The 12222-nt window shown below is 35.8% G+C and overlaps 2 protein-coding genes across 9 annotated transcripts in view; one reads left to right on the top strand and one right to left on the bottom strand.

Annotated features, from left to right (window-relative positions):
- Window positions 1-5584, top strand: part of NCAPG (non-SMC condensin I complex subunit G) — a 57855-nt gene extending 52271 nt beyond the window's left edge. Inside the window, exons 16-21 of the mRNA XM_036921043.2 lie at window positions 26-197; window positions 1709-1870; window positions 2113-2251; window positions 2633-2716; window positions 4270-4339; window positions 5444-5584. Coding sequence (XP_036776938.1) covers window positions 26-197; window positions 1709-1870; window positions 2113-2251; window positions 2633-2716; window positions 4270-4339; window positions 5444-5567 — 751 coding nt within the window. The 3' untranslated portion in view covers window positions 5568-5584. The remainder of the gene's footprint in view (window positions 1-25; window positions 198-1708; window positions 1871-2112; window positions 2252-2632; window positions 2717-4269; window positions 4340-5443) is intronic.
- Window positions 5585-7541: 1957 nt separating this feature from the next.
- LCORL (ligand dependent nuclear receptor corepressor like) overlaps window positions 7542-12222 on the bottom strand; it is a 166468-nt gene continuing 161787 nt past the window's right edge. For 7 of the 8 annotated variants that reach the window (XM_036921033.2, XM_036921037.2, XM_057502127.1 and 4 more), the window contains one exon: window positions 7910-8068. In XM_036921033.2, coding sequence (XP_036776928.2) covers window positions 8055-8068 — 14 coding nt within the window. In that variant the 3' untranslated portion in view covers window positions 7910-8054. Of the gene's footprint in view, window positions 8069-12222 lie in introns of all 8 variants that reach the window. The other variant, XM_036921039.2, reaches the window with a different exon arrangement.

Consider the following 12222-nt stretch of genomic DNA (forward strand, 5'->3'; position numbering starts at 1 on the left):
AAACTTTCGAATTGCTTTTTAATAGGGCTAATCAGGAATGCTTTGAGGAAGCCTTTGTACCAACTCTGCAGACCCTGGCCAGCGCCCCCGCGTCTTCTCCGTTGGCAGAAGTAGAGGTTGCTAATGTTGCTGAGCTGCTTGTGGACTTGACGAGACCGAGTGGCTTAAATCCTCAGGCCAAGCACTCTGAGTATCAGGTGGGTGAGTATGTCTGATTAATGACCTATGTTCTCTAGGACTCAAGTGAGCCTTCAGATGTTGGCTTACCTGTTTCTAATACCAGAGAGAATTCAAAGAATGAAACTTGGCTTAAGCTTATTATTTTAATTCAAAGAAGATATGTTAACTGCAAACTCCTAAGAATTCAACTTAAGCTGAGTTTTTAATTCTTAATTGATCAAACTTGTCACCATACTGAAATTAATGTTTTATTAATGATTTGAAGTGCCTCCTACTTACAGGTATTTAGTGACTGTATACTCTTTAAGTCACTGTGTTACATGCTATGGGAAAGAAGATTACAATGGATATTGAGGCAAAATATAGTAAGAGTCACTTAGTTAGCTGCTAGGTGATTTAGGATGTTAGAAGAGGGCAAGGTTCATGGGGTATGGGTGATGAGTACAGCATTACTAGTTTTAAAACTTGTGGAGTGAAATTCAGTTAGGCCTTATCTAGATTTCTGGAGTGGTTTGGATAGAGAGAAAATGACTTAGTAAAGGTGATTACAGATATCTGGTTGTTCAAGTCATGTTGGAAAACTAGGAAAGTCATTCAGGCTAAGGATCCTGAATGGGCTTGTTGGGACAGAACATTAGGGCTGGGAATTTGGAGTTGGCCTTACTTGCAGTGAGTACACAGGGCATATAATGAAGGGGCTGATGTGATGAAAGTTACCTATTAGGAACATTAGTTTGGTGGTATCATTAGATGAGGTAAATCGGTGTGAAGAATAGAAAAACTATTGTTGAACAGTTAAAAATCAAGAGTAATTAGGATAGAAAAGCTTGTAGAAAAAGTAACAAAATGTAGTCAAAAGTAGAAAGAATAGTAAAAATTGAAATAGGAAAAAAAATTATGAATACACAAGCCTAGAAGAAAGGGCTTTGAGAGGCAAGGGAGATGGTAGTCCAAGATAACTCTAAGAGTGGGTGACAGGAGATTCCAAAGAAGCTGATGACATACTTAACTGGGGAGTTCTCTCATGGTCAGCATCTTGGAGGAGTGAGGGAAACTGGTTGCAGCAGAGGAAGCAGTTGAATTGTCATGCAGTCTTAGGTGCCAGCCGATCCCATAGGAAGTTCCAGGACCGGGGCAGGCCTTTGAGTTATCCAGAACTGAGACAAGGCTGAGCTGCTGTACCTGTACATCTACCAGTCATCATGTATGCACTAACCCTGTAGGAGGAGGTATGACCTTTGGCAGGGCTCAGTGTCTTTAACTTGGGTCAGTTCTCTATCTGGGAACTCTTGGCCTCCCAAACTCACAGTATGGGAAGACGAATGCTTCAGAAATGGCAGATCTAGGCCCTAACCACAGCATCTACTTTAGGAAAAAGGGAAGCTCATTTTGAGAGGAATATGTTGAGTTTGGTTTAGGTATTTTGCATTTGGGATGACAACATTTAGCTGGAAATGTTTGTTAGGTGTGTAGGCCTGTATTGTTATACCACTTTCAATTTACAAAGTTTTCCCTTTTGATTTTGTAGGCCTTAACAGTTCATGACAATTTGGCTATAAAAATTTGCAATGAGATCTTAACATGTCCACGGTCACCAGAAATTCGGGTTTATACGAAAGCCCTGAGTTCTTTAGAACTCAGTAGCAATCTTGATAAAGATCTTTTGGTTCTCTTGAATGAGATTTTGGAGGTAAGGTAGTTTTGAATTACTCTTCATTTGTATATATTTTTATCAGAGTAGAGTTTGCATGTTTGTATTAAATTATTCATGTTAGCATATTGTGACTTTCTGCTCATTTGATGTATTTCCTTCATAAATGTAATGGGGTTTTTAGAATGCTTTTAAACAACTTGGTATCAGTATATAGCTTCTTTGAAGGAAGATTAGAAAATGTTACATTTCTTTTAAATGTTAATGATTTTCTATTACAGCAAGTAAAAGATAGGACATGTCTGAGAACTTTGGAGAAAATCAAGATTCAGTTAGAAAAAGGAAATAGAGAGTATGGTGAGCAAACTGTAGCGGAAAAGGATGACAACATGACTACAACTGATTTTCAAAATGAAGATGGTAACAACATAGTAACCTGGATATTTATAATTTTGGCCTTTTGATCTTTACTGAGACACATTGTTTCTCTAATGTGGTTAAATTTCATAAATGAAAGAAAAATTAGATTCTAATTAATCTTGGGAAAGTGTATTACTGATAAGTGTTCACTTTCATAGTTTTTGTCTGTATATTTTTTAACCATATGAACATGCATACCATCTTAGGAGATTGGCTTGCTTACTTTGCAATATTCACATTTTTTGGAACAGATTTATGATAAATTTTCAATAACTGCTAATGGGACTGGTTGTCATTTCTGTTTTATATTTCTGGGAAAAAATATTTAAAATATTTTATGTGGCTATTTTTAGTTTACATTATTTTTATTTCCTTTAATAGAAAAGAATAAAGTATATACCACTCCTCTCAAGGATATAAAAGCAACCCAAGCATCAAAATCCACTCAGCAAAAGACTAACAGAGGTAGTAATATTGATTAACTTCATAGATAAAAATTTTTAATTTCTTACGTATCCTTAACTTCCTTTTTAATTCTTCCAGCTACTAGGTCTTGCTTTGTATCTAAAAGAATATAATGTCTGTGTTGCTCTAAGTGCTTTTGATTGAAAGAAATATGCAAAACATCATGTTGCAAAGGACTTTTTTGGTTAAATTAAGATTTTATTGTCAAATGATCAATGATAATTTTATCAGTTGTTTGTATTCTATCCTTTATCTGATTAAGTATTTTTGTCCCATTTATCCCTTCAGTGTTTTTCTGGGTTTTTGTTTTCCTTTTTCCCATTTCATTTCATATTTTCCCCAACATAAGTTATGTCCCAAGGGATATCCAACAATAGGGGATTTGTTGGAATAAAGTAAATGATTGTTAGGAGATCACTTGGAAAAAAACCTGAAATTCAAGATCTTTTAATTGCTTTATTACTTTATTACAAAAGCAGTGCATGCTTATAACAGAAGAATCAGAAAATACATCCAAGCAAACTAATATAAAAACATTAATAATGTCACCCATGAGCCAATCATTATTTTAATATTTGAAAAATATTTTTTGAGGTCCTTCTCTATGCAGATATTTTCCTAAATGGAATCATCTGGACATAATATTGTTTTGTACTCAATCAGTTATTTAAATGCTAATTGCTGAATATTGTCCAAATTAGTCCCATATTGTTGGATGTTTCCTTGGGGATAACTGCAATTAGAAGTTTAAAAGCACATACATAAGATTTGGTGGGGAAAAACCAAAAACATTCTCAAAGAGTAAGTAGGGTATATAAATTTCAACCAAATGACATACTGAACAATTTTGTTTTGTTTTGATCAGATTGCTTTTAGTCAGATAACGTACCATGAGATCACCATCTTTTTTTAAAATAGCTCTAACTTCATTTATATATTTTTTATTTCTTATAAATGAGGAGCATCATATGCCAAAATCTGTCATCTGAAAAACCATGTAAGATTCTAGCAAGTTGAATTTTTGCAATCTTGGCATATTATTAAAGGATCTCATTTTTATATTATGTATTCCAACACATATTTGAATTGGTTTTGTATATGTTTGAATATTTTATGAGAAACCGTTACCTTACTGATTGAAGTTCTGATTCTTTAGGACCTACTTATGGGCTTAACCTATTTCCTAACCTTAATTTTCATTACAGTTTCTTCATACACCTTGTGTTATAGCTATAATAGAGGTATTTTCTTTATGTCACTTGTTTTTCACATGCTTCTTCCCCCCAAATACATTAAACTAAAATTTACCTCCTTATAGCTTAATTTCCATATTTCCCTTGCCTATTATCAGAGCTTACTAAAGAAATAATAAAATTTTAATTTTGCTTTAATTCCTTTTCTCTGTGATATTGATAATTGGTATCAAGGTGAGTGGAAACTAGGAAGAAATGTGTTGAAGAGGTAAAATAAACTATTTGAGTAGCCCAGAAAAAAGATGAAAAACAATAAGCAATTGCTAATAAATTTTGATTATGAATTATACTGTCTTTAAGGACGGAGAAAAGTGACAGCTTCAGTAAGTATGAACAGGAGACGTCAGATGGCTGAGACTGACTCTGAAAGGTATGTCACGTACATCTAGACCCTGCAGAGATGCTGACTTTTAATTCTGGCCTATAAAAAGAATGGCATGAATCACTATGTTGTATATTTGAAATGAATATAGTATTTTAAATCAATTTTATACTTCAGTAAAAAAATTAAAAGGCAAACTACAATTATAACTAATGAATAGCAAAATTTGAAGTTTTAACATAATGCTGAAATTAAAAATTTGCTCCTCTGAAAAGTCATTTAAATCTTAGTAAATATTTAAACAAAATTTTAAAAATTTACAGTTTGCTTCTGGGGAGGAGAGAAACTCAGTATATAACAAGATAAACAGTGAAAACTAGTTAAATTTTGGGTCTGTAGTGTAAAGTTCCATTATCAAGAGCATTAAGACTTCCTATGGCTGTGTACTTTTCCTGTTACTGTCATGGCCTTGAGTACCAGACAGTCATCTTTAGTATGTTCTCACAATTTGTATTTTTGTGTGTATTCTTCTAATTATATGATCATGTGTATGACTTCTGACCTTGACTTAGCAACCTCTTGAGATTGAGATTTGGGTCCTCTACATTTACAGTGATAGAATAATTCTGCGTATAATATGGATATATTAGTGATACAGTGTTTATTTTTGGTCTCTGCCAATTAAGCCACTGTTGGATAAGCTATGAGTTTGTGGCTGTCTTGTATTCATCTATTCACAGGTAAAATTGTAGCATGTATGTTTTCAGCATATAAGTTTAGATTTTGACTAAACTTTTGGGAAATTTGCTATTTACAGTATTTTAGGAATTTTTTGCCTAAATCAAGAGAACTTAATTTCTTCACTTGAGTTCCCTAGAAGCCTTTGGCAGTTTTGATCCCTGTTTACTTATAAGCTTCATTACAAGTTTTCTTTTATATTTTCTTGCTGTATAACACCAAGTTCCATATAAATATAAAGAGAAATTAGCTAGGTTTTCCATGCCTCACTTTGAGATTTTATTTTAAGCTTAGTGGAATCAGGGTATCAATTACACACTGATAACGTGACAGTCAGAAACAACATTTTATGTATAAATAAACTGTGGTTTTAAAGCTTGTCTTTAAATTGGTGTATTTTCAATATCTGTTTAGTGATCATGAAGTTCCAGAGCCAGAATCAGAAATGAAGGTGAGATTACCAAGACGAGCCAAAATAGCCGCACTGGCGAAAAGTAAACTCAACCTCGCACAACTTCTTGATAAAGATACCAGTTAGGAGAAGAGACCGCGGAGGTGGGGTTCTTTTAAAGATGTTCTTTGAATTCTGTTCAGTTCTTTGCTTTAATAAAAAAATTACGCTTGTTTCAAAATTAGCAAAAGCCTGCTGTCTTGTAGGACTTCCTGCTGAGCGATTCCATATCACTTTGGCCCGTGTTGAAGCGTTAGGACAGCATCTATCAGCACGCTCCACACATCAGCATCACTCAAGGGGATTTAATCAGAATCTAGGTGGGGTGTAGAAACCATTTTAAAGAGGCTTCCCAGCTGATGCTTCTGAACACTCATGTTTAAGATCAATGCATTATGGACAACTTTTAAATGTAACTAGCGAGTAGCCTACGTTTGAGAAGCTTATGATTTAGATGGGCAGAAACAACATAGATGAAAACACCTCAGAGCACATTTAAAAAGCAGTATCTCAAGGGCAAATGAAGTACCACAAACTGACTAGAAGGAGTTTATTTCCAGAGAGAGACCTTGTATATCATTCAAGGTACTCAGCATCTAATTGAACAGTTAAAATTTTCATAATTTTTTTTTTGGTGATTCTTATACTAAAAACATTTTTGTTAATGCTACCTGCATGGGTAATTTCTCTTCCTATATAATATTTGTATATGAAAGCTATAGTTTGCTTATGTTTTTGAAGGTATTTCCTGGGTTAAGGGATATATTCACACATATATATTCATTGAGTTGCTTTCTATGTTGTTGGTAAAACACAATCATAAATATTGTGGATAATAACAAACACCACCAGTGGAAAAGACTGATAGGAAGTCCTCTGTATACTAATTTATGAGCACTATTTCTTCACTGTCAGCTTATCTTCTGAAACTGGCACTTGACTGACTTAACAAAATTTACAGTGTATGAGCTCAGTCCTTTCTGCAACACCCAACAAAACATCTTTCATCTCTCTGATAATTACCTTTTCTCTTTTTCAGAACAGAAATACCTTAACATTAGACCTGTCTTAGTAATTGTGCTTTTTAGGTTTGCCAGAGCCCAGAGATAACTAAATTAAGATTGTTGTGCTTTTTAGAATCAAATTGCTGTATTACATACATTTATGTGCTTTATAAAACTCAGAAGTAAAAAAGAAGTCTGAAAGTTACAAGTAAGAATACTTATTAAGCAAAAGGAAAGGCAGACGTGGTGATACAAAATAATGGAAAACAGATGACTGTTGTTCATTGTTGGCTCTGTGTCTTTCCTGTGCTTCAAATTCCTTGTTAGTCTTTTGTTAAATCCCTGTCATTTAAGTATAATTTTGGGAGCTGAAGTGTAGGGAGAAATGAGGACTTAAAAGGTACACAAAATATGCTATAAGGAAAAGTCTTCAGAAAAAATCCCATTTATCCCATAGCCAGGTTATGCAAAGGGAAGGAGTCATGTTCTTGTGTACTTGCATGGACCACCATACCGAAGCTTCTTTCTCTGGCACAGAATAAAAGTAGGCACCAAACCTTTAGTATTCTTACCTATTCAAGTTTTAGACACAGATCAGTCACATGTAGGCCATTGCTAAAGCTATGCTTTTGCACTATTAGAGTTCAAAGGAATATTATATCTTGATTTCAAAAGACATCCCTTTACACCTTAAAATAAATGGCTAAAATACAATAAAATCAACAGTTGTCGAGCCTTTTCCCATTTTTTCATTTAAAACTGGTAACTCACACCAAACTGTTCTTGTCTGCAGGAGGCACAGATTTGCTAAAGAGTAAACATGCTATTGTGCCACTGCTTATAGCCCACAGATTTTATAGGTTTAAAAGTATAGAGAAAGAGAACTGATAAGCTTCAATTCTCCTATGAATGGAAACATGCTACTTGATGATAAACTATGATCCATTTTCTTATATGTATATAACTTTGAAGGGTTCACATCTAAGTGATACCTTTGCCTTTTACCAAATGGCTTCGAGGTAGTTGTTATCCACCTTGTTATACAGCTATTCATGGGTCAGGCCATCATCACAAATCTTTACTAGCCTTCTAAATCACATGATGCATTATATATTAAAACTTTGTGTACAGAAATAAAATTGGGGACAAGTATTTAAACTTAGCGCATAAAAAAGTCACAAAATACCATTAAAAAGACAAAATCCATTTGTACTGCAAAATTCCACAATGGTCCGGTGTGAAACATGTAAAAGAAACATACAAAAAATATAATAAAAATGATTAACGCTAATGATTTAATATAAAGACAAATCACAGGACTAGAAATATTTCAAGATCGAAATGCTTATCGTTCTGCAGAAAGAAGATGGACATACAAAGGAAGGACAGTGAAGAACTTCAGTCTACTTCTCCTCAGTCTTGAGATTTTGGTTTTGAACTGGACAGCTCACTAGAGACGCTGCTGTCAAATTCAGATTCCATTCAATAGGACGATTAAGGCACATCTTAATGGGGCTCAGAGGGCAACTTGCTGTATTCCCATCGGACAAATTAAGTTTCTCATCAGTTTTCATTTGTAGCATGCTGGAAAAAGAAGTAAAACGTTTTAACTTTTAATTTCAAAGAAATCATCAGTTTGTTTAAAAAATCCAGTAGTTTTATTGTTAGGACCTCTAGACATTACAGTAGAGAGAGCATTTATTGTCCAGAAGGTACAACAGGTTTTTTTTTTTTTAATCTGCTTCCTTACTGAATACATATCTAAGATACTTAAAAGGTCACTCAGATACCACTATACAAAAGTCTTCACTGCATATACGGATATCACCACTTTATCAGATAGGACACTTAACCTATTGAGCTTGGCATGATTCAGTCCTTTTAACTTGCCCTTTAACCTACCAGGCTCAGAACCACTTTGAGACAAGAAGGAGTTAACTTTTTTGAATGCCTACCATGTTCTTGGCACATTCACATACATTACCATATTTAAATTTCTTAGCAACCAAGCAAGGTTGGTATACTTACCCTCAAAATACATAAGAGTCTCAGAGTTAAGTACAGATATGCCTGAGGTTATACAGTCATTGGCCCACAACTGGAATAGTGCTCGCTCTTTCCTGTATGCTTGTCTAGTAGCTTTCTGATGACTAACTTCTTTAAAATTACAGAAATTGGGAGTCCAAAGGGTAGCAAGTCCACTGCACATGTAGTCCCGAGTCTTAATATTAATGATAGTCAATTCACATCTTCATACTTGAATCCTTACGTTTATAAATTAATACTGTGCTATACATAAGCTCTTTTGATACTTAAACTGATTAGTTTGGTTGGACTACATTCCTAAGCTTTCTCCAACCACAGGTCTGTAATTCTTCCTGTTAGTGTTGTGCAGCATTTAAAAGACTTGTTAGAGTTGGTAAATCCTGACTTCAGTCGCATTTTCCTGATCCCTCCCTTGCAGCCTCAACCACCTGATTGGCCATTCCACAAGCTAGAGTTGACCTAATACACCATATTTTACAGCTATAATGTTCTCATGGGGTTCTCCCCAGACAGCCCCAGTTCCAGTGAATGACAGTTTCACCTTTTGTAAACAGATGTGAAATAAAATTACAAAGTACAAGGTAGCTTAAAAGATTACTCACTAAAAATAGTAAATCACTTAAAAAAAAAAACAAATGGGAACATATTTAAAGCAAATCATGGCCTGGTAAGTGATGAGATCTGAAATACTATTTTCTCATATCAGAAATCATAAATGATTTCTGAAAATATTTACACTGGTTACTATTACACTGATGGCCTTGGACCTCAAGTTTCTGTTTTCCAAGTTGCAATAAATGTTTTTCCTTTTTCCAAGGACTGTTAGTCTTCATATTTTTATTTGTATTTTCATAACAAAAAGTTTGATGTATACCTCTGAGAAAATCTAATAAGTATAAAAATACAATTACATTAAGATAACTTGGTAGATATCATGTATCAAACTCCAAAAAAAACCCATCAAATCATGGTCATAAAAATGAAATTACTTTGTTTACTATTTAACTGACAAAGATGTATTCATCAGAGAATAATACTTAAAAGACAGTTTTTTAAAGTTATTTTTCTAGAGTGTACTCCAAATCTGTGTGCACAAAACTACACATGCATGGGAAGAAAATATCCATTAGTTTAAAAGAAGAGCTAAATGTTAGTACTAATACACATACATGTTTAATTCATTAATATACACTTTAAGAAACCCTGGTGTGCCAGCAAAGTCTGGGCACCACTCTAAAGAATACTAAGAATAAAGCTATCTACTGGAGCACTAGAGCCAGAGGTGTTAGAACGAGTGCTCGGAAGGACCTTCCCAGACACCACCACCTTCACTCTCTAAGAAAGAGATGGAAACTACAGGAAAATAGAAAAAATGCTTTTTCAAAGTGTCCTAACCAGATGAATGTGAACTAATATAACCACCTGGATCTCTAATTAATCTAGTACTTACCTGAGCACTTTTCAATTCCATTTTCTGTACCAGATTATTTAACATTTCTTGTGCACCCACTAGACAACACTTTTGGGATACAAAGATGAGGAAGACATACTCCATGCTTTCAAAGAATTTGTAATCTAGAGGAATTTTTAACAAATATTCCTTTATATTTGGAGATTAAAAATTTTACTAAGTTTTGTGGATTTTAATGTCAGGAATTTGTAGTATAAATTATATACCTTTGTACTACTGAAAGATTAATAAACATTCCTCAACTTTTGTTGTAATTTTTAAGCAGTTTCTTTTGTGTGTATTAAAAATAGGTTATAAGTTTGTAATATTAAAAAATCAGTCCCTACAAAATGTAATACAATGAAGTCTCTCACTGCTCCTGTCCTTCTAGAAGCAACTACCGTTACCAATTTCTTGCGTATTCTTCCAGATAGTTGAAATACAGCCTAGTGTAAATAAACTATCCTTTCTGTCTACAGAATTCTGTATATTGTTCTGTATCTTGCTTGAAAAAATATGTTTATTTTGGGGATTGTTTCATATCTACACAATGAATACTTGACTGTTTTAACAGCTGACTGAATTCCACGCTGATGATACACAATTTACTTTGCTAGTCCTTTGACAGCTTCTTGGGCTATAACAATCTTTTGCTTAAAATATCAATGTATTGAATATTCTTGTGTCTCTTTAAGTGTATGTGCAATTAAATCTGTAGAGTTTTAGTAGGATAGCTGGATTAAAGGGTGCTTTAAAATTTTTGATAGGTATTACCAAAATGTCCTTTGTAGACTATCTACCATTTTACACTGGCCAACAGTGTATGCAAGTGTCTTCCCTCACATCCTCACCAATAATGTATAGTAAAACTTACGGATCTTTGAAAAAAATGATAGGTTAAAAAATGGCATGCCATTGTTTAACTGCATTTCTCTTATGAGGAAGGTTAAGCTTATTTTCATATCTTAGAAGCCACTTGTATTCCCTTTTGTGTGATCTTTGCCGATTGAGATGACGATCCTTTTCTTATTGATACGCAGTTGAGATTAGTCCTTTGCTCTGTGATTTAGAATCCCACTCCTTCACCCCCCTGCCTGGTTCATTAGTTGTTTTTATCTGCTTATTGTGATAGTGTCATGAATCAACTCTCAATTTTCTTTCATCAAATTTATCACTTTGTTTCACGGTTTCTCTGCTTTGCCTATGATTAGAAAGCTGAATAAGCAGCATTTGAGTCACCTGATAAAGTGGTTTTATACATATATATCCAGGATTGTAATGAAAGCTCAGCAACAGTCTATATATATACACACACTGATATAGTTGAGAGTAAAGAACTGGGGGAAAAGAATGTCGAGATCTGGGTTCCAGTTCTGACTATTTGGTCATCACTCTTACGACCTTGGACAAATAACCTCACTACTACAGCCTCATTCATCATCTGCATGACAAAAAGAATTACACTTGTTCCCTGCTTCCCTTATACACTTCTGATGATCAAGTAAGTCCATGAACATGCCTTAAAAACCATAGAGCGACAGATAATGCGTTTAACTGCTTGTTTTGGTAAAAGGGGGAAGCAGCTGGAAGGGAGGGACTTAGCCTGCGTGAGGCCCCCCTCTCTCTCCCTCCCCTCCCCCTCCCCCCTCTCTCTCCCCCCTCCCCTCCCCCCTCTCTCTCCCCCTCCCCCTCTCCCCCTCTCTCTCCCTCCCCTCCCCCTCCCCTCCCCCTCTCTCCCTGCCCCTCCCCCTCTCTCTCCCTCCCCCTCCCCCTCCCCCCTCTCTCCCTCCCCCTCCCCCTCTCTCCCTCCCCTCCCCCTCTCTCCCTGCCCCTCCCCCTCCCCCTCTCTCTCCCTCCCCCTCCCCCTCTCTCCCTCCCCTCCCCCTCCCCCCTCTCTCCCTCCCCCTCCCCCTCTCTCCCTCCCCTCCCCCTCTCTCCCTGCCCCTCCCCCTCCCCCCCTCTCTCCCTCCCCCTCCCCCTCCCCCCCCCTCCCTCTCTAGCCAGGGCCCTGAGGGCGGGCGAGGCTGAACGAGGGTACACACGGGAGAGGCGCCTGGAGCCACTGCCTAGGCGGCTAAGCCGACTTTCAGTATCGAGTAATTACATCCGTGTTGAGATGGAGCCTCTCTCCACCATGAAAGTTTACAGAATATGTGCATTTGGAAAGTATGAAAGATGACAATCTATTGTGGATCATGGAAATATAAACAATTTTTAATATATCTGGTTCTAATGTAAGCTT

This window comes from Manis pentadactyla, chromosome 5, assembly GCF_030020395.1.
Source record: "Manis pentadactyla isolate mManPen7 chromosome 5, mManPen7.hap1, whole genome shotgun sequence".
In the NCBI taxonomy this organism is placed as follows: Eukaryota; Metazoa; Chordata; class Mammalia; order Pholidota; family Manidae; genus Manis; species Manis pentadactyla.